General features: G+C 40.0%; 1 protein-coding gene across 1 annotated transcript in view; it reads left to right on the plus strand.

Moving 5' to 3' along the window:
• Positions 1–9,302: 9,302 nt before the first annotated feature.
• The window catches only part of NALCN (sodium leak channel, non-selective), a 238,139-nt gene continuing 221,745 nt past the window's right edge, over positions 9,303–25,696 (plus strand). Inside the window, exons 1-3 of the mRNA XM_086741316.1 lie at positions 9,303–9,434; positions 19,626–19,772; positions 20,879–21,061. Of these exons, the coding sequence (XP_086597442.1) occupies positions 19,665–19,772; positions 20,879–21,061 (291 nt within the window). The 5' untranslated portion in view covers positions 9,303–9,434; positions 19,626–19,664. The remainder of the gene's footprint in view (positions 9,435–19,625; positions 19,773–20,878; positions 21,062–25,696) is intronic.

The raw sequence follows: 25,696 nt of genomic DNA on the forward strand, positions 1-25,696 counted from the left end.
GGCGTGAGTTGCGCTAGGTCACACCTGGAGCGCTCCTGCAGACAGACGGACGGACGGACGAACGGACAGACAGACCCACCAAGCTTGCGGAGAGCTATGAGCTGGACAAGCCCAGCTCCAGGGCTGCTCCCCCCCTGCTGCAGCGGCTCTGATTAGCTGCCTGGGAGCGGGATTTGGGCAGCACTCTGGGAGGGAGGCCGGTGCCAAACCCCGAAGTTTACAGTCTAGGCAGGCAAGTAATTAGAAACAGTTGCACAGCCAGATGGTTTATTTTCATGTTTTAAAAGTGGCTCGTTCACAGATGTGAACGAACTGTCTCGCTCTCAAAGCGCAGGCACTGTAAGTATTTGAGGTATGCGTATTGCCCCGTCCTTTGACGGATGGCTGCTTGGGATAATCTCTGTAACGCGGTAGGGGAAATGTGCACCCCCAAGACAGGACCAGTGCTCCCCAGCTGCAGCATCCCCACCCGGCTGCTGGAGCGCATCCCTCCCTCCTGCCTCCCCAGGTTCCTCCCTCCCCTCCTTTCCCCAAGGTTACCCACTGACAGCATCACACCCCGCGGCATCGCGGGCAGCCAACCTACACCCACCTGAGTGACAGCAAATTAAAAAATACTATGAGCTAGCCATTTCCTAATGCCTCATTAAAACACACAGTACAATACTTCATCACAGCAGTGGGAGATTTTGGAAGTGCTTTAAAACTAAGCTAAAATGAGGAATAGTCTCTCTAAATGAATAGATGTTGGCAGGAATCCACATACATTTCTTTATGTTACGGAAAAGTTGCAACACTTTTTGATGCCTCTGGTTGTCCTAGGAAATTGCTGATTGCCTGATACCTCCCTGGGATGGAAAGCTCCTAAAGAAACAAACTTTCACCCCAAAAGATGGTAGGATATAGGTGTCCTGGTCTACACACACACACGTGCATTTTTAAAGCAGGCAGCTGACAGAAGAAACTTTAACTGGTTCCAGAGCCTGTCTTGGAGATTAAAGCCCTCAGTAGCTTTCTTAAAATGAATAACTCTTGTTTTATTTTCATATTAAATATCTGGTATACCACAGATTATACTGTTCTAGAAAACATTTTAAGATTTGGTTAAAACTCCTTTGACTCAGATAGTGCCTTTCCCAAAAGTGTAATTAGGTATCGTACATTTAACATAGTGAACTCAAGGGTACAATTCCCGGGATTCCTGCTAACAGAACTAGCCCTGCTACTGATCTTTCTGGGGAAAAAAAAAAAAAAAGAAAAAGAAAAAACCAAAACAAAGCATCAAGCATTTACCTTTGCTTTGCTGGTCTTGTAGATGCCAAAAGAACATTTAAAGTCCAGTTTGGGGCCTGTATAATCCAGTTTTCAGTCAAGTACTCATTCAATTGAAATATAAACTTTAGTTGAATGACAAAAGAAGAGATTGGACAAAATCTGTCCTAGCATATTTGTAAAGAAACAGTCTTATTCCCTGAAGTTATACAGGTTAAAACCAAACATGATTCCAATGGACTATTAAATCATAAAACTTTTGTCTTATTTTAATAGGTTATGTTGGAAGTTGTGAAGCGTAAAACTTGGCTATCCTCTACATGGCACAAAATTTTGCCCTAAAATATGAACAAGGAAAATTAGAGAGAAAAAAATCTCAAAACAGTGTATATAGCTGTTGCACACTGTATACTAATTTTTTACGTTTTGCTGCGCTTTATATTTCACGTTGCAAATATGTTACAGAATATTTTCATGCAATGCAGCTGGTAAAAATCCTGTATTAAGAGGGATGTGTTGGCTCCTGTCTTGTGAATGCTTACAGTTGTGCCAACCTCATGCATTTGACTTTGATGGATCTAGTGAAAAGGTAAGTAATATTGGCAGGCCTTTATTTTTGACAGTCCTTGAATTTTGAAGGCCATACTTAATCCAGTGCTACGTGTTCTATCTGTGTGATAGTTTTTCAAATTTATTTGTAGTGCTGCAGTTAAAAAAAATAAATAATTAAACCCCTTTAGATTCAAAAAGGACGCACCTTTAAGAACAATAATATTATTAGAAATTGTACTGCCAGAAGTCTGGAGTTAGAGAAGAATAAATAGAAAGCTTTGCATTTTAAACAACAGTAATTCCCTTTCGACACTAAATTTATCTTTAATCCACACACTAAAATGTTGCCATCTGTTCATCTTCCTCCTTTTTCCCTGTGCAGGCTGGTGCTGATAGGTATTCACAAGACCTTCAAGCAGCCTGCAAACTATAACTTCTAATGTACGAGGAGAAGACATCCATCACGATCTGTTGACCTTACCACTCTCTTATTTTTTATTTATTTGCATCCATCAAGGTTTTAGGTAATACACACGTTTTGGCTGTGGACCTTTTGAATTTGGAGAAGGTGCAGTTACATAGTCCAATAATGCAGGATTTAAAAAGTGCACCTAGAGCTTAAACTTAATAATTGCTTTAATGTGTACACGCCTTTAATATAATATCTCAGTGATCCCTCACTGGATTTTAACCTTTTCTCAGATCTATTATTTAATCATTCAGGCCTACATTGTTTGGATGCATGCATGTGTATATATATATATATGTATATAATGCATACTAGATGCCTCTGCATTTGGGAGCTAAGTGGGTCCCAAACAGACTGTAAATTCTATTTAAAAGGAGCCAGTCTCTTTCTAAATGAGAACCTGACACGCTGCCTTGGGGACTGCTCACTTCCTTTCAGCCACTCTTGTGTATAATCTTAAGGAGCTTTGTTTTCTACTAGATAACATGCAGACCGCTGCTGAAATGCTACTTTTCCTACATATCGGAGTTTCAGAGTGAGGCTTCAGATCTGTAGGTGCTTGGTAGATGTACACTTTACACATTGTAATGTCACTACCTGCAGAGTAAAGGTAGAGAAGAGAAAGTCAACACAACGCTGATGAGGAGGAGGAGCCGGAACGTAGTGCTAATACTGAACAGCCTTTTGAAAAGCAAGAAATAGCTTTAAATAATACTTGTCAGGTGAGAAATGTCTTCAAATAAAGATGTGGAATCAAGAAAATAAGTGCTGCTACACACACCTACACTTTAAGTGTATCGCTATTAGTGTTCTTAGTAAAAGTCTGCAGGATTTGGTAGGGTCAGGGATCGGGATAAGCCTTTCCCCTGCAGTTTTATTCAGCAGAAGAGGAAGCAATAGTGTGATTTCCTATGCAAACTGGTGATGGCTATTTTGTGGTCTCATAGCCTTCTGAACTGTGACGAAGTGTGAAGTGACATTATGTGTGAAAACCAACTTGCAAGCCCTGGCATAGACTAGGTCATTAATAGGCAGTGATTTTATTTGTTTTTAAAGGCAAGGAATATCTTAACTTTAATATTGCCAAATTGTTTTTGTAGTAAAGTGAATTGGAATAATACTAAAACAGAAGGGAAAAAAAAGAGAAAAAGCTTTTTTTTTTTACTGTAAGAGTGGTTTGACACCAGAACAGACTGCTCAGAGAGGAGTCTCCACCCTTGGAGATACTCAAAGGCCATCTGGACAGGATTCTGTGCAGCTGTCTCTAGGCGACCCTGCTCTGAGCAAGCGAGTTGGACTAGATGATTTCCAGAGATGCCTTCCAGCCTCAAATATTCCATAATTCTATGACTCTGGTGACATACTGTGCTACCGAGCAAGATTTGATTTGGTGTGGAGAGGCAGATGGACTCTGTCTACTCCTTTATTACAGCCTCTTAGTGGCCAACTTAATTTTGTTGTCACTTTAACAAAGCCATAATGTTTGCAAACCACATTCCATGCTATTTTTAAGGATTTTTTTTTTAATAAAACAAAGCAAAATGCACATCCGGTAACAGTCTTAGGCTTAAAAAATAACTTGAGACCATCAAAATTTATCAAACCATCCTCCTGGGTTTCTACAGAAGCCATTTTAGTAACACAATGGGGTATATCAGTGGAGACATTGCAGAGGCATTTGCTTACATAGCAATTTTCTAAAATTAACCAAAAGTTGGAAATCCCACGTATCACAAGTTATTATTTCTCAGTAAAACACAGAATGAGGAGAGTTGGAAGGTTCCAGTGATTCCTCATCACTTCTGTGAAGGATATACAATGACTAAATGAGATTGCTGTAAGGATCTATGACAAACCACTTTAACACCCATGGATGAAAATGCTTGCTGGAGTTCACTAAAATCTCTCTAAATTAAACAGTTCAGAAATGCATGCAGCCGTTGAGTCACCGCTGTGCTAGCCGACAGCATCCTCAGAAGGGAGCAAGAGACAGAGTACACCAGAGCGGCGCAGAACAGAAAACCTTGTGTTCATTTTGCTGACACGACGTGGAATCTGGGACAGCTGATGGTATCACACAGGGAATAGAAATAGCTTTTGGAGTTATAGGATCAAGGTTAGAACAAGATTAAAGCTGAGCTGGCCTGAATGTAGCTGGCCTGAATAGTAGTGAATATAAGCTACTCAAACAGTTCATAGGCCAACATTAATCAAGATGTTATTGTGTTACGCTCTAGCGTAAAACCTTAGCTTACTCTTTCAGGTCCCGGTTGAAACTTTAAATGGTAGGTAGGTCTTTTGTTTGTTTAATGTTTACTAGTTAATTCCCCCAAACAGCAATAATACCCTGCTTTTACAGAGGCCTTAAGGCAGCAGGAGATTTTTAAGCATGGGCTTGCAAGACAGCTCAGAATGCCAGCAATAACAGTAGGTTTTAAAAGCCATACTACTGCGTTCTTAACCGTTTAGCACTTATTTCAGAAAGTGACTCAAGGTCTGGTGTAATCCAATCTAACAGTATTGTTGAAGAGGCCAAGAAAGGAAATAAATGGGCTTGTCATGTTCCAACATAAATTCTCACTCTGTGGTCAAACTTTGCCTTACTTCTCAAAGGGATAATGTTCCTTGCTGCTGGGAATCCTGAAATATCTAAAATAGTGGCAAATACAATAAAGAATGTTTGTCATTTTTGTACTTTTTTAACTAGTCACCTGAATGACTTACAATGAAAGATCATTCTCATCATTTTGACCAAAGACTTGTTTCTAGGTAAAGTAAATTAAAAAATAGATACTGCTGACTTCTTAGAGGCATAAACCGAGGCAACTCAGGTTGAGTGCCTGAGTTGAACGTATGCACACCAGACTCTCCAGGCAACAGCAACCACTCTCGTATGGTTTCAGCGCTGTGTCTTGCACTGGGTCCTGCTGCTTGTTGTTAAACTAAAAATGAAGGAGAGAGAAATCAAGGAAAAAGACAAGCAGGGGTAACACCATTATCGCCCCTCTTCCGAGCACACAGTACTTTTCAAAAGCAAACCAAATACGTAGTTAGTTGTAGACTTGGGATCCTCTTACATAGTTGAAAATTTGAAAACCATACTCCATGTCCTTTATTTTGGCTGGTCAATGTTGACACCAGTCACTCAAAAATAGCAGTTTTGTAATCCATCCCAATCAAAATATTAATGAATATTAAACAATCTTCTCTTGCAGTCATTAGTCTGATGTTGCTCCGTGACCATTTCTGTCTACGGTTATACACTTCAGAGCGAGACCACCTCACAGCCAGAGTCACACGGAGCAGGCGGATGGCGGAACACTGGGCTGCTGGGCTGGTTTGAATCACGTCAAGCCCTGGTAGGACCAGGGTGCTGCTCAGTGTGTACAGAGCAGGACTCCAGACTAAAGGAGAACTTTGTGGTAACCGTCATTAAGATGACTAAGGACTTTGGATGCCCTGGGGCTAGACAGCAACAAAGCAAGAATAGAGCAGTTTCTGCCTTGCATCCTATGCATAAATGACTAAATCTTCCTTTGGGTCTGAAGTTTAATTCTGAATTTCTAAATGACATTTTGTGACCTTTTTTAAAAGCTCAAGCATCATTTAAAAATGAATATTTCATGAATTCTTTTACTCATTATGGAATATCTGAAATCTGATCAAGCAGTGAATTCTTTCCTAAATGGTAAATCAAATTCCAACAATGGCATTTCCAATAAGCTCAGCTCCTTAGGATGTTTTTTAAAATTGTTTACATTACTCTTCAACCCCTTAACAGACACTTATTGAAAGTAAGGACAAGAGAGCTACAAATAAATCTCAAATACATTCAGAAATAAAAGCCCATAATTTCACTGTTTCCAACATGGCTTTACTTCCTTTCAATTGCAGTCAGATAATTAAAATACACATATTGCTGTGGAAATATTCATATTTATACAGATGTTAGCAAATGGGAGAGTAGCAATTAGGTTTTGTGAGATGGAACAGTTGTTCCCCAACTTGTGTTGGGGACCTACTAGCGCTTTCCCTTGTTAACTCTTGCACTTCCTCATTGAAAAAAAGGGAAGATGAGGATGTTCATTACTTGCTTTGGTGCACTTTAGAAACACTTCACTCTGATTTTTTGTCCTTTTAGTTGCTTGAGTTAACTGCATCCCAGGAAAGAAACAGGGCTTGAGGGCTATCCAAATTCTGCAATAAAACATGCAAAACTAAATATACGCTTTGCATTCACCATTTTTCTTAAGGACTTACTGAGTGAGCAGATCTAGGAAACCTTGGTTTATTAATTACCTTTTATCTAGGAAGATACTAAGGTGTTTGCAGATCATGTTACAGAAATCAAAGGCTGAGAATTCTCTCCTTTAATTCTCAATATCAGTCTTCCGGAATTTCCCCAAATTTCCTTTTAAATTGAAGTTTCCCCATGGCCAGTTTCAACCATGCGTTGCAAGTTTGAAGATTGAATAAGAAAATTCCTTTATCTGTTCTAGATTTATAGCAATGAGAAGTAAATCTTTACTAAGACATGTCTTTCCTTTGGACCTATTTCACATTAATAAACTAACATCTTAAGATTAACTCCCAAATTCAGTCCCTATCCGTGTGTTTATGACTTGCTCTTTAGGTCAATGGGAATTTTCTAAATCAGAATAAAACCAAACCTCAGCCATAAATATTAAACATTGGCATGTGCTTTAAGTGACTGATAGACTCTGCAAAATTATATTTGCAATTTTATAAATATCTATGTTTTCCACTTTATCCTCACATACATGATATATGCCACTCAAGTTCTAAAATGTTCATAATTGCTTTTCAAGTGACAGATGTGAAAGTAAATTCGTGATGAAATAGTAAAGCAAGAAAGGGCTTTTTCTTGCAAACAGCAAGAAAAGATTGTGCACTGTCTGCACAATCCTTTAAATGAAAGACACTACTATTTCTCCTTTGTGCATAGGCAGGTACATCAAAGCATCAAAGGCTAAATGCTTCTTCCAGCATTAGATGCACCACCTGATGCAAGTTGTGCTCATGGACAGGCTGTCCAAGAGAATCCAACCTTCTGCTGAAAGCATGGGGCCTTGTTAATATCCTGCAGTTGATAGAGGCTCAGTACGGGCAGGTAGGGCACAATTTAATACCGTGTTACCATTTTGAGCTCCTCTCCAGTACATGAAAGACGTTAATAGGCAAGTTTAGTGGCAGGCCACCAAGGTGGTTGGGGCTAGAGCACTTGACCCATGAGGACAGGCTGAAGGAGGTGGGCTTGTTCAACCTGGAGAAGGGATGACTTTGAAGGCACCTAAGAGCAGTCTGCCAGGGTCTACGAGGAAGCTGTCAAGAGGATGGAGCTGAGCTCTTCCCAGGATGCATGGCTGCAGGAGGAGAGACAGTGAACAAGAGAGGTTCCAGCCACGAGGACATGAGGACAGTCATGCACTGGAACAAGTTGCCCAGGGAGGCTGTGCAGTCTTTGTCTTGGGAAATTTTCAAGACCCAACCGGATAAAGCCCTGAGCAAGCTGGTGTGATCTCATAGTTGAGCCTGGTTTCAGCAGATCGGTCAGACCAGATGGCCTCCTGAGGTCCCTCCCAACCTGAATTGTTCTGTCAAGAATTATTTTTCCTAGATCGGTATATCCATAGAAAAACTGTTGCACAAAGTCACATCTGCTGGCAAATGCTGATTTCTTTTGCTTAGATATAGCTACAATGTTTCCCTGTTCGCAACTGTCAGTTTTCATTTATGAGATACTATCACCAGCAGCATAATGCTGCCTAGCAACTTATGCCAAGAAATAAAATATAACTGGGGGGAAAAAAAGACAAAACATGAAGAGTATTATTTGTAAGCATATTTATTCTTAAATTGATTTGTTTTCCTCCCCCCCCCCCCCCCCCCTAATGTAGCAGCTGGCTGATTGCTATCAAAAACAGTAGTCCTGTAAACACTAAAATTAGGTGCTTAAATTTACTGGAATTGCTAACGCTGGTAACGCACATACATAAGCGTTGGCAGGACTGCATCCATCATCAGGTGGCCAGCTCCCTAACTGGCTTATTAGTTTTTGTCGTAAGCATCAAATAGATATAATCTAAAGTCACCTAATACAATTTATGCCATACACTTTCCTTCTGCTTCCTGGGGTATTTTGCTAAGGGTTTTGTTTTTCAAATCCTATTCCATGTCCTTAATGCCATCGTAGCAACAACTGCATTTGCAGGATTACAGCCTTAATTTTGCTAATTTTACAAGCTCCAGAGGGCTAGGAGGTCACATTATTTCGTATCAACTACTATTATTGAGACAAAATTTATAATTTATAGAAATATGTTTTTTTTTCTTGCCCAAGAAGATAAAAGCTTCATTTACAGAAACCATTTTCCAAGTATTTATTCATTTATTCGTAATCTCTCTTTACAACAAGTGACGCTATGTTATGAATGTCTTTCACCGTGGAGCTCAAGACAGAGCCTTTATTTGGCTCCTGAGTAACCTGAAAATTAACCAGAGCACCCGGGGGCGGGTGGAACCAAAAACAACAAACAACGCACAACAACAAACCAAAACACCTCAAACCTCAAAACGAGAACCTATTGGACAGCGGCTGTGCCCGCTCAGCCTCAGAGGGGGTGACCCCCGGTGGTGCTCTGACCCCCCCCTCGGTGGGCTTTTCCCCACTTCGCGCCCCACTTGCGTGTTCCGGGGCGCAGCGGACACCTTGCAAGGGGCCGTTTTGCGTGACGGGACCACCGGCGGCCGCGGGATCACCCCAGGCTCCCGAGCCGTTAAGCCGTCTTTGCTTCTCAACCGAGAGGCTTTAGCAACTCGGGAGCGGCGGTTGGTTTGGTTTGGGGTTGTTTTTCTTTTACCGCCCGTGTGCGCGGTCGGTACCGTCTCCTCCTCACCTGCTCCCTCCCCGCCGCCCGCCCCGCCTGCCCACCGCCCCCCCGCCCGCCGCCGTTGCCGTGAGACCGAGGACGGCCGCCGCCGCCGCCGGGCGGGCCCCGCCGCCCCGATCCAGCGCGGGGAGGACGGGGTACAAGGCAGGCACACAACCCTTAACACCTCACACCCTCCCGGGGGCCGGGCTCGGCCCCTCCCGAACGCGCCATGAAGGGAGATGCTGGCGGTAGGTCGGAGGCGTCCGGGCGCGGCTTGCTACGCGGTGGGCCCCGGCTCCTCCCCGCTCCCTTCCCCGGCCCCTCCGTCGCCGCCGCCACGGTGGCTTTCCCGGGAACGCTGGCGGCTCCTGGGATGGGGTGGGGGAGGCGGGGAGAGGCCTGGCCGGCTCCGTGGGAAGCCGGGAGGGGAGGGTAGGGGGGCCGCAGGGGCGGCGGCGCCCTCCTCATCGCCCTCCCCAACCCGTCCTTCCCCTGCGGTGGGAGGGGGCTCCTCGGGGCCTGCCGCCGCCGGCCCCCGCTCACCTCCACGTCCCTCAGTGCCTCGCTTCGCTGCTGAGGCGGAGCAGGGCCGTGGGGCGACCGGGCCTCTTGGCTTTATCGTAGGCCGGGGGTCCACTGATGTAACGGGGCGGCTGTGGATGGGGCCGGGGCGCGCTGTGGGGAGCTGCTTCTCGGAGGGGAGCTTTGGCCGGGATCAAAGGGGGCTGGTGGTTACAGGGTTGGGGTGGTTGGAGAAAGAGGTGCTCCTAGGCCTGAGGCTCAGTCTCTTAACCTGCAGTTTGAGGGATCTCAACGCTGTTTGTTGAGTGGAGAGTGAGGTGCCTAACAGTTTTTTTGTTGTTGTTGTTGACATCTTTTTATTTTAGCACTCCTGCTATCTTCAGAGACACGTTTCTAGGAAGGATGGAGCTTTCTGATGGCCTTTGCATGCAGATGTAGCTTTTAAGTCAGCTATGATTTGGTCAGTTACCCACTGTTGCATTCTGAGTCACTCATAAAGGAAATATTCACAGTAGAAGATAGTAGCTAAATGCTATTTGAGTCTTTTGGTTTTGTCTTAAGCATCTTCAATTTCCTATTTCATTTCATTGCCCTTGTCTTTCCTTATTTCCTTTCACAGCAGCCACATCACACCTGCCCTGTAAGTCACCAACAGAGAAGCAATACATACTAACAATGAGCTAAGTTCTGCTGCATAAGTCACAAAGTTAAGAAACTTTAATGGACAGAGAAAAAAAAAAATTACATTTCCTTGAGTTGATCTTTCTGGCTGTTAGAAGACTCGAGCACTCTGCAAGTTCATGCATATACCTTTGGGGACATTTAGGAACAGTTGGGGGAATTTCTGTTTAACCGTTTGAGCTCGGCACTGTGTTTTAAAATGAAATTTTAAAGCCATAACAATCAACATGTCATTTGTGCTTTAGAAATGTAGACCCGTAGTCTTTTTGTGTGGTGGGTCTGTTTTATTTTAATCTGAAATTTGGTCTATCACAGTTTATTCCCATTTAAGCTGTACCTCTTGGAAATACAAGTTACTCTGTTTTGACTTATTTCCAGCTTCTGGACATTGTTGGTACTGTGAACACTATGTAGATTTCTGTGGCATTCTTTGAAACCCACATCTTGAGTCACAGAAGTTTCAGGTCTTAAATTTTCAGCACAGGAGATCAGCAGTATCAAGCTGTGTTGTAGGGAGTAATGGGCTGCTGGACCAAGCTCTGGAAGAGGTGGAGAGTCTCGGATTTTCACATATAAGAATGGCGTCTTAAGGCATGAGCATCTCATGAGATAGAACTGTGTCGTAGTTCAGCCCCGACTGGGACCAGACTATGCAGTCTCTCTCTCACTCCCCCCACCCTCCGAGAGAATAGGGGGAGATAATATAAGAAAAATGGCTCGAGGTTTGAGATAAGGATGGGGAGAAATCCTTAAAGTTACCGTTAATGGGCAAAGCAGACTCGACTTGGGGAAAAGTATTCATTTATTACTAAAAACAGCAGGAGAATGAGACAGGAAACAAGATAACCTCCCCCCACCCCTCCCTGTTCCCAAGCTTAACATTATCTCTACTACCTTCCCCCCCTCGAGCGGCACAGGGGGGAAGAGGGAATGGGGGTTGTGGTCAGTTCATCACGTGTTGTTTTACGCCGCTGCTTCATGGTCGGGGGAAGAACTCCTCACATTCCTCCCCTGCTCTGTTGTGGGGTCCCACCCACATGCCACAGTCCTTTGTGAAACTGCTCCGGCATGGGTCATCTCTTCCACGGGGTGCAGTCCTTCCAGAACAGCTGCCCCAGCGGGCCCTCCACGGGCCACAGCCGCCTTCAGGCCTCCACCTCCCCCAGTGTGGGGTCCTTCATGGGCTCCAAGTGGATCTCTGCTCCTCTGCAGAGGAGCTGAGCTGGGCTGCAGGGGGACAACCTGCTCCACCATGGTCATCACCACAGGTTGCAGGTGAATCTTGGCCAGGAGCCGCATTGCTCCTCCCCCTCCTTCTGAACTGACCTAGTGTCTGCAGCCGTTCCTTTAACAAGAAAAGATCTTCACAACAAGCTGGCAGATGCCTCTCAGAATCTCTTCACATCATCCAGCTCATCTCCTCTCCACCACTTGCAGCCGGGTCGGGCTGAGTCAGAGGGTGAGGCCTGCAAGGCCCACGAGGCCTGTGCCTCCCGCTCTGTGCCTCTGCCCCCACTCAGCTTCTTCACATCTTCTCTTCTTTTTTTAATCTCTTTTTCCCCTTCTTAAATATGTTATTGCAGAGGCAATTATCACGGAACATTCTGCTACCAATTGGCTCAGCCTTGGCCAGCAGCAGGTCCGCCCTAGGCCTGGCCGAGTCCACTGAATAAAGGGGAGCGACTTCTAGCAGTTTCCTACAGAAGCTACCACCTTAGGCCCCCCTCACTAAACAAAACCACAACAAACTGTTATTGGCTTCTGAGGAGCATGAAATCTTTTTGGAGGTAAAGAGCAAAGTCAGCCTAACATGAGCATTATGAGTTGAATCATATTTTATTTCTGTTTCCATCTTTTTCTGTTCTCCCTTTCTTTACCTCTGTAGCCTCTTTTATTTCATTTGAAGTTTCCTGTCTCAGTTAAGTACTGATAAATGTCTTGCTTGAGAGATACCACTCCTAGACTATGGTTGCAAATTGTATTGGTTCTACTAGGTAATTTCTTTTTATTTTTTCCCTTTTCTATTTTTTGTAATATTTTCATCTTTCATATCTTTTTTTTTTTTTTTTCCCACCATGAGGACAGTCAAGCAGTGGAACAAGATGCTCAGAGAAATTGTACAGTCTCCATCATTGGAAGTTTTCAAGACCAGACTGGAGTTACCTGAGTAAACTGCAGTAGCCTGGTGTGACACCAGAGCTGACGCTACTTGAGAAGGAGATTGGACTAGAGACCTCCTGAGTTAGCTTATGGTTCTATGATCTCAGTTTTCCCTTTTTTTTTTTTTTTTTTTTTTTTTTTCCCCCCAAAATAAAGCCTTTGAGTTTGGCCTTTTCTTCCTGGGGCATTACATTGAATCGTTGTGTTTATGAAGATGGTAGTACAGTTCCAAAGGTTATGGCTGCGACTCCTAGGAACTGCCCTGCAGCAATGAGAATGTGTGTCACATGTCAATTTGTTTGTTTTAAAGGAAAGATAAGAGGATAGAAAGGAAGAGTCCTAATTTTGTTTTCAGGATTTCAAGTGTAAAAGATACAGTATTAAATGTTTTGTTGGCAATTATGTAAATAATGGAAAGGGAAGAATTTGGGAAGGGAAGATGATCTAGAATATTCAAATTTCTTAAATAATTATTTTAGCAAGAATTGTAACAATGCTAAAAGAATATAACCACTGTTTATTTAAATTTTAATGTATTTCAATTTAAATTATGAAAATATGTGTATACAAGGTTCTAGGCACACTAACATGTAATTAGTGGTGCAACAAAATCCCAGCAACATTAAAATAATCACTTAAGCAGGCACGCTGCCAGCCATCTGCCTACAGAGAAGCTCCTTTCCACCCCTGCATCATTCTGGGAAGGATGCCCTTAGCCCTTTCTTTAAAACCCTGATAAATAGATCTGCAGTATTATTAGCAGGTTACTGAATGTGGGGTATTTTAGAGAGGGACCAGTTGCTCTGTGAATCCTCTCAAAGAATGACCTGCTGCTACCTGCACCCTTGCTTTCACAGAGGACTACAACACAGTTTCCACCTGGAGATGAGCGTACCATGAAAGCAGATCCCAGAACACCGCTCTCATGTTTTTTTCCAGCATGATTCTTATCAAGCACATCACTGCACATCTTCACCAGCTATGGGCTTTTAAGGATCTTCATATAGACTACACTAGAGTAGACTAGTCCTAGGGCAACACGCGGTGGGTAGGTTGCCCACTTTTGAAGTATTCTAGCTGTTAAACCGTGCTATGCATTCATAAAGGGAATACATTGCTGTTGGTATATTCTCTACATATAATTACTGTGCATTCAATGGCCATCATAACATTTTAGCAGCCATTCTGACATAGTAATGGTAATGTCTAAATGGTAATGTCTGTATTTAAATTAGGCCTTTGAAAGCCATCCTGTTGTGCAGTCATGCCGACAGCCAACATGTTGGACGGAGACTAATCTGTTCATTATCTATCTGCATCATGGCACCGTGTGTATGCATGTATAGTTTCTTCAGAATTGTATCTTCTGGATATTAGAAGGTTTATAGTAAAAAGGACTCGTGATTTGACATTATGTGATAGTAGCGGTAGGCTGTATGTCTGGCTCACATGAGATCTGCTTTTGTATATAATGTGATATTTGATTCTGTCTGCTGAGTAGGTCTGAATTATTTTGGCTAGGTCTGAGAGGAAGAACTTATACTGAAGAAATAAATATTGTTTGAGCATTGTCCTTAGCTGATAATAAGACAAGACACAGCAGGTGTGTTGGGAGCAAAGAGCTACAGTCTGGACACTTGTCTATTTTCAGACCAGATGTTCCTACATTGGCGGCCTTAAGCAATTGTTAAACCTTTCTCAATCCGTGAACCCCAGTCCAGTATTTTTGGTCTGAAGTCCTGTTAGTAAGTACAAGATGTCACCAGCTGTTCTTTCCTGTCTGTATCCAAATTATTTGAAAATGTGAATAAAACTGATTTTTAGGATATTTCCTTCAGTATACCTTCTTTGTGAAGAATCCTGTTTGGTTTTAATAAATATTGAAGTTTGGTCAGCTATTAGCAGTATACTGTGCTCAAAATAATAAAGAGATCTTTTAGGACATTATATCAGATGCAATAACAATACCATACAGAGAGAAAAAATACGGAAGTAAGTTTTTCCTTGAAACTAGTTATGAGTTAATAACATCCCTAGTGGCATGTGCCATGTGATTGTATCCATTGGAATTCTGTCTTTACCCTTCTAAAATTAAGTGTGTCTGTACTGTTACGTATATAACTTGCTCACTTCAAACTGAAACTGGAAACTGAAAAAAAATACTGAAATGCTGTTCACCTGTCCCTGCACCCAGAAGCAGGGATGGAAGAAGGTGGGGATGGACGGAGCAGGCAATTGAGAAACAGCAACAATTTACTAAGAGGGAAAGGAGAAGGCAATTGAGATGAAAGAATGAGAACTTACATTTTTCTTATAACCATATAATGCTCACTACAGTTAAAAGCCATTTCTTCTTTAAGGTAGCCTGTAGTTTGGGGATTATTTTTAATGTAGGATATGGAAACGGGGTTTTGTTGTCATGCTGTGTGTATGGCTGTTCACATCACCTTCCTATCACCCATTTTAGCTTTAACAGGTAGTAAAAGTTTCAAATATAATTATTCTCTTAGAACTGTATGTACCACTTCGTGTGTCCCAGCTCTGCGAAAAGTTGGAAGGGGAGTTGACATTTTCACAGAAAAGAGAATTGGTGTTGAAGAGAGTGCTTGTAGGTGGCCAGCCCTGGGAGGACCTGCAGGCAGTGCTCACATGATCGCAGGTGACAAAGTCAGTAGGCAGTGAGAAAGAAGTATGTTGGAAGCCAGAAATTGCTGATTCTAAGGATTTATCTGATTTTTAAACTCTCTCCATAAGGCGTAGGTAGAAATATCTGCTTTATTTTCCTGTGAAGTTATTTTTCAACTGTTGTCTTTGTCTATCAGAGCATTTATAAGCATGTTTTCCTGACTTTGTGATAAGAGATTTCTTGAGCAGATTATGCTGTGTACAGTGATCTTGCTTTATAAACAAGACACAGATTTCTCAGCTTTTGATGCTGTGTAGGATCAGCTACTTTTTAAAATTTGTCTTTTGTTTTTTGTAGGAACCGCAGACTTCTATCAGCAGGAGTGTCTTGTGGTTAGTGTGGATATCACAAACTGGGGTTAGACCTTCTTCAGACTTTTTAAGACTTCAGTGGATTTTAAGTTAACTAACTATTGTGCTAGCATATTTTAATTTCAGCAGAAGCTGCAAATTTAGTGATTGGTGGTGATTTAAACAGTGTAGTAGTTGCTGAACATCCCTTCAAGTTCAGGGAGAGAGAGGAAAAGAAAAGACTGACGAAATGGATTTGAAAGGGCTCAGTGTGTGAGTAATTTTCTATTTAGTTTTCTTCCTTTAGTTTGTCTTTGCTTCTAAAAATAGAGGAGAGATTTAAAAGCAGAGACACTACATTCCTTCCTGAGAGGTTTGACACCTGCGCTGCAGATTTTCATTGCTACTGTAAAGAAAATACTCCAAAGAAGTGTGAAGTGGATGTACCTCCAAAACTTCGTGATATTTTCCTGTCACAAAACGTGTCTTTGCCTTGCACCCAATATTTCTTAAAAGCTCTGGAGCTAGAAATGCCTTTCATGTTAATAACAGATTGTGATCAAAGAAACATCTAATGATGTGTGTCAGAATCAATGCGGGAACTGCAGGGGTGGATTTGTAGTCGGGGTTAGGGAGGACTACAGCCTCCCCATTAGCACAGCTCGGTGTGGTGCTCACTGTGTGTCACACGCTGGAAGGAGTTCATGCACAGCTCCCTTCCTCCTCTTCATCTTTCAGCTGGTTCCCCCTTGCACAAACAGGTGCAAAAGGGATTGTAGTCCAAAGATTAAGATTCTTTACACACGTGGTAGAGTCCTGAGGCTGCACCAGGCTTTTTGTTGCTCTACTCTGACAGACATGTGAAAGCCTGTGTATTCCCTGGAAAAATAAAAGTAGTTAGAAAAACTACAGAAAATTGCATAAAAGCTTGAGACTAACTGTGCTGTACTTAAAATAATCTTGCAGAGGACAATTTCCAGAAGATTCTTGGCTTATGGTCTTTATTCTGCACTTTTTTTTTTTTTTTTGTGGACATTTCTGCTCATTTCAAGCAGAGAAGTAAACGAGCTGGTTCTTATGTTCCAGAAGCGTTTCCTCCCTTCTGTTGGATTTGTACATGTTGATTTGTTTATTCAAGGCCACCTCTTAAAAGTAAAAATTCTGATCTCTTTAGTCACAACATTTAAGTATGTGAACTTTATGGACATCTAAACATTACGGATATCTAAACAACATTATGGGCATCTAAAGTTCATGATATTTTCTGTGCTCAGATCAATTAAAAAAAAAAGTAAAGGGTAAATGGAAATTTCATTAGAAGGTTATGACTAATCTTCCTACACATCAGATGTATAAATAAGCATTACTGAGAAAAGCATAAAAATAAGAGAGCCTGTCTAATAGCCAGTTGATAATTATCTACTTTATTCCCCAAACGGACATAGCTTGTTATTTAGAGTGTCATTTATTTAAAAAAAAAACAACAGTAGTGGCTTGTCAGTGTTTCATATCCTGAGCAGTTTCTCATAGTTATTGATTGTACTTATTGATCCTCTGTTTATTGGTACATATTTTCTTAAAAGTTTACTAGGAGCATTGTCATAGCCATTAGCAGGAATCGTAAACATAAAATTATTATTTTGTTAATTCACTGATTAGCTTACAGTTTCCAAAGGAACATGTTTGCAAGAAACATTTTAGAAAGTGGTTTTTTTTTCTCTAAGGTCTTGAGAAACGCAGCTCCCAAGACGTTGCAGTAAACTTCTTATCACTGTGCTAAATGTAGCCATTTTAAGGCTTCATAACCTCAAAAATACACCAACATCTCTGAGGCTTCAAGCGTTTCTCGTTATGCTTTGGTCCAAGTAGAAAAAGTAGGTCAACACATTAGGCTTAGAAATAAATAGGAGAAAGCAGGGAAAATTCCTGAAGAGGGGGAAGTAGTGAATTCAGTTATGAGAAAGAAGTTGGAGCATGAAGCTTGAGCATGAGGATTAAGAGAACATACAACTTGTATGGGTATTATTTCAGTCTTCATTTGTTAGAGAAGGGTTATTCATTTATAATGTTCATTTTACAATATTTGCATATTTTTAGGGACAGCTTACCAGTTTCTGTTGTACTAAGGTTGCTGTGACTGACAAGTGTCAGAAGTTGTCCCCTTATTTTGTGCCTTTATATAATTTCTGTTTATTTAAAAAAAAAAAAAATATTGTATAATGGCAGCTCCTCCAGCTGGGAGCATTAGTCCAAGGCCTTGACCCTGTTGCTTTATGGACTATATGAAGATAGACCAGTGGTTCAGACTTGATTTTTAAGTATTAGACAGGAGATATGGGGTAGGTGCTTATAGGCAGGAAAACATAAAGTCATACTGACGCCACAGTCATCGTGATCAAGCATTTTAGTTTACTGACAAATGAGAAAAAAGGTACTGACAAAACTTTGTAGAAGCTTGCAAGGAGCTCACATACAGAGCTCATCTTGAATGGAGAAACCACACAGGCGCCCTTCTGAAAATGTAGCAAGGGAATTACAGAGACAGGAGCTGACCTCTTGAATCTGAAAGAGAGAAGACAGCGTAGACTCTGGGGGACTTGAAGGAAGATGAATAGGTTATGTTTGCCATAACAGCTAAAAGAAGAGACAGCCAAGGATGTATAGGTGTATAGTGTTAGGCCATGAAGTAGCGGTCTGTGTGGTGAAAGGCCAGCTGGGACCAAGTGCATGGATACTTCCACAGCCCTGAGCCTGCTGTTTCCTCCACCTAGTCAAGGACAGTACCTCTTGCATTCATGTTGCTGTCATCGCTCTGATACTTGGGCCTGTAATTACCAGGGCCTGTAGTGACAGGAGGAGGGGGCAACAGTTTTAAACTGAAAGAGGAAAGATTTAGGTTGGATGTAAGGAAGGATAGTGAGACACTGGAACAGGCTGACCAGAGAAGATGTGGATGCCCCATCATTGAAAGTATTCAAGGTCAGATTGGACAGGGCTTTGAGCAAAACAATCCTAGTGAAAGATGTCCCCACCTATTGGAAGAGGAGTTGTATTACGTGATCTTTAAAGATCCCTTCCAACCCAAACCATTCCATGATTCTTTTTTACACTACTTTTGATAAATTTTTCAAAAGTTTAGTGTCACCTACAAACCACATTTGATCCAGAGCAAAGGTACAGAACAAGGTCCCAAGATCTAGCTTTCTCCTTCCCCTTCGCTTTCCTGAAACAAATTCCCTAAAGGATTGTATTTCATGAATGACAGCTCTTGTGCAAACCGCGTTGCTCCTTGCTGGGCAGACTGTTACTCCTTGGGAGAGTGTCCCCTCTCATCTTGTAGGGATCTGTGGACTGTGTCTGCAGGAAAGTCAATAGTAAGATCCAGGCCACCTTTCTGCTCTTTTGGTGTGTCCAATAGTTGTGGCTCACGTCGCTGAGCACACAGAAGGCTCTGTCAGTGCCACTTATGCAGGAGTGTCCAGACTTGGCCTGACCTTGTGGAAATGGCACATTTTCCTCAGTGCTTCCATCTGCCAACACAAGCCCCAGACACAGCCAACTGTCAGGCTGTTGGGTAGATAATTGCTAACATCAAAAAAGCATTAGAAAAATACGTGTTAATAGTAGTATATAGCAAAAAGGCTTTTCTGAGTTCAGTAGAGAACATTAACATCTGTTGGCTGCTTAACATCCCCTGTTTGCCTTTGGCTTGTTGGGCTTTATCTTAGCCTAGTGTAATAAATGGAAATGGCACCATTAAATTAAATGGCTCCAGGTCAAATCCATCCAATGATTACTCTGGGTTTAAGTTCACAGCAATAGCATTCTTTGCATATTGGTGTAAATTTTCTGCCAGCATTGCTAAGTTTCTGGTAATTGTTTGCATTGCATACCTTTATGTTAATCTTTGTAAAATAATGAGAGTCATGTCAGTGATTTATATAGGCAAAGCTTTTTAATAAAATGAAGATCCTGTTAATCAGTAAGTACAAAAGCAGTTTGCATGAAAACAAAACACTTCAGGTTATTTATAAAACTATTCAAAATGCATCATAAAATGGTTTTAGTGAATTAATGTATTCTCTGTTTTGCTCCTCAAGGTGGTTTCATGGTTATAGATAACAAAACTTAACTTCAGGATGCTGAAAAGGAAACAAAGTTCAAGGGTGGAAGCCCAGCCAGTTACAGATTTTGGCCCTGATGAATCTTTGTCAGACAATGCAGATATTCTGTGGATTAATAAACCAGTAAGTATCTCTTTCTGTAGTTACTGGTTTTAAATTACTTACAAGACAATGCCTATATGTTAATTTATGCTAAATAATCTTAAATGTTCATATTGACTGCTGTAATAAGCTCAAAATGTCATTGCAGAAATATGTGCTGGATTATTTACCGGTATTTCTTGCACACAGTACCTGACTTTTGCTATATATACACTTTAGTTAAGTGGTTTTTGTTGGAAGAATTTTTTTCATGCTGAAGTGTCGTTTTGTTCTTCTTGTACGACCTTACCAACTCTGATTCATTAAGCTTGTCTGGCTTCAAGATGTTTCAATGGTGTTTTGACTTAAAAGAAAAAAAATCCAGCTTTAAACCCCTGTATTGATACATTCTGCTTTTCCATTAGACCTCCCGCTGTGACTGGCATGGAATATCAGCCTTATTAATATTGATTGTAGTGGGACTGAAACCTAAGTAGTCATAGAAATGAACTGTTCTTTTATAGCAACAAAACTTGTTAGGAACAGCAGTGAATCCTGATGTTAAGAAGTAGCTTTCTGTGACATGGGGTCTTTTATATTTATTCTTTTCATAAACAGAATGATGCTTTTAATCCCCATGCCTCTCATTTAGGTTTTGGAATTGTAAACTGATTTAAAAATCAGTTCATCTAAATGTGGAACTAAAATTTTCCGCAGATATTTTCATTTAATGTATTCATCCAATTTATAACATCAGCTAATTCCGTTTATTGTCTTATCTGCACATAAATGTGACAAGTTGTCATCTGAAAGGAAATTGTATTACAAAAGCCACAAAGTAGAAGTGATGGAATCCTAATTCTCGGTTTCCTGGCTCTTAATTTTTGTTTTCTGAATTATACAAACTTCCAAATTAACTAGTAAAATTATGTATGTGTATATAAACATATACATATGTATGTATATATATTAAAAATAAAGTCCAGAGTGCTTATTTTTGGATGAAGACCTTTAATATGTGAGTCATGATAGAAAACTACAAATATGTTTTTATAAAAAGTGCCCGTACAAGATATGGAGGGTAAATATTTGAGCTTTTTTTGAACATCAGAGCAATCTCACAATGTCTTGCTTTTTTTTTTTTCCAGTGGGTGCACTCTCTACTACGAATCTGTGCCATCATCAGTGTTATTTCTGTTTGTATGAACACTCCAAAGACCTTTGAGCATTATCCTCCTCTCCAGTATGTGACATTTGCTCTTGATACTCTGTTGATGTTTCTTTACACTGCAGAGATGATAGCAAAAATGCATATCCGTGGGATAGTTAAGGTAAGCATTTAAACATTTGCTTAAGAAAGTGATCTGAATATATGCTGGTGACAGTTGATCTTTGTTTTTTAACTTCTCACCTCTATCATTATTTTTAACTTCTGGCAACACCACGGCGTATAAATTGAAAAGACAGATTGGCAAAGATGCAGCTTTACTGCATATTTAATCCCCTCAAAATGTAATATCAACATTTGTAATAATGTTTTCCTACTAAGAAGCAGATAGTTTCATTGTGTTAATATAAAGAATTAAAGGAAAAATAAGCTACCTAGACATTAGCAAGAATATTTTGTGAATGTCTAGAGATCCATATATGGACTTAGAACTTTGATTTTCATTTCAGAAGGCTAGATGTGTTGTCTTGTGGTTACTTTATTTAAATAAGAACATATGTCTTACTGTGAGCTAAATGAGAAAGTTATCTTGCTTTACTGAATTTTTTTTCTTTAATATAATGCATGTTGGTGAACAAATGTTTCTGTTATCCTATGTTTACTGTTGTTGCTGGACTAATTTGTATAAGTTGATATGCTATTAGAGAACATAAAACCACAGACTTTTTCAGTAGTTATTATTTTGTAGCATTATTTTACTGATTGTTTCCATTCTTCTGTAAAATGATACAAATCCATCTTCAGGCCTTATTTGACAATGCAGTTATGTCACTATTGCACAGAATAGATAATCAGTATGTTATCCTTTCCTTTCACTCCTGAAAGCTCTGGTGACTCCAGAGACATCTGAGGTTGTACTTAGCTCTTCAGTTTGTCCTGAGTTCAAAGACAGCATTTTTTGTTTGCTGCTAAACTAAGCTATTATGTCATCATACTTAATGAATACTAATAGCAAAAGTTAAAGTATCATTAATATTAATATTTAGAAAATGGACTGAAATAAGATGATTCTGAGAAAATCCTTGTATGTTGTGTAAAGCCGAAATAATCCTTTGTGAAGTGCTATTTCTGGCCACTACTTGTACCCTCTTATTCAGGGATGTCCATTGAGCAGGTGAAGATGAGGACACAGGCTAATGAACAGGGAATTTATGACCACTGTGTACATTTGAACAGTGTGGGAGTAACGAGTTACTACTACAGCCAGTACAGAGTTTGAGAAGAAATGAGCACATTGGTATTAGAACAGAGAGGGGGAGGGATGACCAACGGTGTGACTTTTGTAGAAAGCTTGATTTCTCAACATTTATGTATGGAAATACCAACTTCACTCACAGTTGACACTTAGATGCTGTGAATAATACATTGTTTCATATTCTAACATCTTTCACTGTGTTGTTTAAATTGTGTTTTAGTGGATATAGAATGGAATGGACTGGAATGGAATAGCATAGCGTAGTTGGAAGGGACAGTTGGAAGGGACTTATGTTGGTCATCTAGTCCTGACCACTTCAGGGCTGACCAAATGTTAAAGCCTGTTATTAAAGGTGTTGTCCAAATGCCTCTTAACCACTGACAGGCTTGAGACATCAACCACCACTCTATGGAGCCTGTTCCAGGGCTTGACCAACCTCATGCAATTTTTTTTTTCCTCCTGCTTCATCAGAATTTTCCATGTTCCAATTTGTGTCCCTTGTGTCTTGTCTTACCACTGTGCACTTCCAAGAAGAGTTTTACTCCCTTTACTCCGTATCCTCTGATTAGGTAGTTGTAGACAGCAATAAGGTGTCCCCTTTGCCTTCTCTGCTGAAGGCTGAACAGACCCATGTCTCTTGCCTGCTCCTTGCTGCATCATGTGCTGCAGTTCTCTGACCTTTTTGGTGGTCCTTTACTTGCTCTGTTATGTCTGTGTGCTTGTGGTACTGGCAAGCCCAGAACTGCACTCGGCTCAAAAGTAGGCTTGTGGATGTGGTCTCATAATTGCTGAATAAAGGGGGAAGGATGGCTTCATTGAACCTGGTGGCTACACACGATTCATGTGAGTAAGAGAGAACTATAGGAAAAGAATATGGGCTTGTGTCATGTGTAGCAACTTTTATAAAACTGTGTTAGAACTGGATTGGCCTTTTTTCAGCTGTTAAATCAGAGGTATTTTGAATATGTTATCTAATTGTTTCTTTGAATGCTACTCAATGAATAATGCTTTTTTAGTGAACTATTTGACTTACTCTTGGGATTATTGATTCTAGGGAAAATATTGGTTAAATATATAAGTCTGCCAAGAACATAATGATCCATGGACTTCCAAAAATAGTGTAAATCAAAGTAAAATAAGGCACTGTTTAGAAACCTATTAGCATTTATTAAAGATGTTTGTGTATGAAATATCTTTATATAAGGAAATTTGTTTATGAACTATAGTCCTAATTTAAGTGCATTGAAGGCTTCTAGTGAATGTAGAATTAATGAATGTGTTGCCATATGGTTTTACTGAACTTTAAAATAAATCAGTATTTCTGTAAAGGCCTTAGGAATTGAAATGGTAATAAACTTTTGAACCATGATTAATGCAAGATTTTAGTCCAGCAAGAAACCTAATTTATGGAGAAGGCAAGCACCATCCACTTAAGTTCCAATTAGTAACAATGTAAGTATAGCTGAGCTAAGAAGATTTTGAAAATGTTAAGTCATGTCTAATTAACACCTTCTGAGGACAAATGAGAAATTTAATTCCTTTGGTTCCCAGGGGATTTTAGAAAAGGAAAGTAGTTTCTGAAAATCCTAGCCTTCTATAAGAAGTTTCCCTTTTCCCTGTGTAAACTGAGTGACAAAATAAAGCGATACATCCATCCAAGTGTTTTGTTACCCCAGAAGAAAAGTTAAACGGAAATATTGCTGTGATATTGTGCCTTTTATTACTAATGTTTCCTTCTGAATAATTGTTACTGTGCTGGTAAAATCTATTCAAAATTTGGGCTGCCTATGCCTTGTGAGTCTTGGTTGTTGTTTGTTCCATTTGTGAAGACAATCAATACAGAGGACTTTTGAATTATCATGTAGATATCCACCACCTACAAAGAAAAGAGACACTGACATGTGTTTAGACAATGAGCACAAGTATGACTATTAAAGAAACGAGAAGGTGACAGTATAGGATATATCTACTACAGGGTCTGAGGTCCTTTTGTTTTCAAAATAGCAGGTTGATATTCCTTACTATTGCTGTCATTCACTGTTTGCTTCTAATAAGTGTTATGATAGATTGGCTTCTCGGGAAGAATTGAAATGGATATAAATGTGCAGTGTAATGGATTGTATTCAGTATATAGGCATTACCTGGGAAGAAAGTATTGAAAGGCTTGTGATATGATAATCATATTATGGTTTTTGGTATTGCAGGCTATTGTTACTTGCCATGAACAAGTGAACTAATGCTAATAATATGTCTGTCTTTACCTTGAAACTCATCTCTGAAAAATGAAATACAGGCTGTAATTTGTTACAGATTGAGGTCTTTTTAAGTACAAAATTCTAGGACAATCTGCCTAGTGTTGGCTGGATGCGTTGTATAGAATGTATGTACGAACAGTAAGACAATTTGTAATGGTTTGTGAAGTTTTATATGAGATAGAGACAGAGAATTAGACCAAGTCAGTTTGTTTCTTGTGACACATTTTTATGCTTGTAATCTTAAATTATGTTCTAAATTGAAGAATGATGGCCTGTGATAGAGCTTACTGTGAAATGATAGAGTAGCTCAGGAAAATACTGTGTATACAGTATTAAATCTGTTTCAAATAGATGAAGTCCGTAAATATGTAATATCACTGACTAGAGAATAACTTTAATGAAAACTGCCTGGCCTCCAACTGAATAGTTTGATGGCAATAAAAATTATGTGTTCATTACTTCATCAAGGAAGTGATGTGAGTAGTTATAAGAGAAATTATCATGGCTTACTATTTTGATTTGTGTTTAACCTGTTAGGTTTTTATCAGCAAATAATTTGGCATATGGATTTCAGTCAGGAAAATACTCTGTAATAAGTACAGCAATATTTCAATATTATTTTTAAAAAGTATTGCGTTCCTAGGTATGCAGGTTTTCATAGTTACATATTTTTTCTGCAGACTTTCTATGTAGATCACACATTTTAATGATTTCAAAACATTGAAAACTCTGTACTCTGAGTAGCACATGAATTAAGGATGATGTGACTTAGGTACATCAATATTTTTGTAGGAATAGCTTATGGTGCATGTTAGCAGATGCCTACTAAATTGTGTTACAGATACATCTTTAAAAGACCTAATGTTTTAGAAATTAAAAATTTGGATCTCTTTATAAGTCATTGAAAAAAATTAAAAATATTAATGATAAATATCACAGATCTTCTTCACAATAAAAAAAAAAAAGCTGTGGATTGTGTAAAATAAAAAAGGCCATTTTAATAAAATTGTGAATGTGGAGTTCTTTTAGCATTACCACATATATATTATTTCTTTGTCTCACACATAGAAACATTAAATATAAAGTTCAGCTCTACTTCAGGGGTAGTTGAAAGTAAAGGTAAAGACCAGGAGACCTCTTGAATTTGACTTGGGAGAACATCAAAACATGTTATGTGGGGAAAGGCTGTGTGTTGACACAAATTTTACATGAGATTTAATGACATTAGAATAGTGTGGATTTTAGGAATAGGAATGTTTTAATTGAATGAAATCAAACTTCTATTGTA

This window comes from Chlamydotis macqueenii, chromosome 1 (assembly GCF_036417535.1).
Source record: "Chlamydotis macqueenii isolate bChlMac1 chromosome 1, bChlMac1.mat, whole genome shotgun sequence".
NCBI classification, from domain to species: Eukaryota; Metazoa; Chordata; class Aves; order Otidiformes; family Otididae; genus Chlamydotis; species Chlamydotis macqueenii.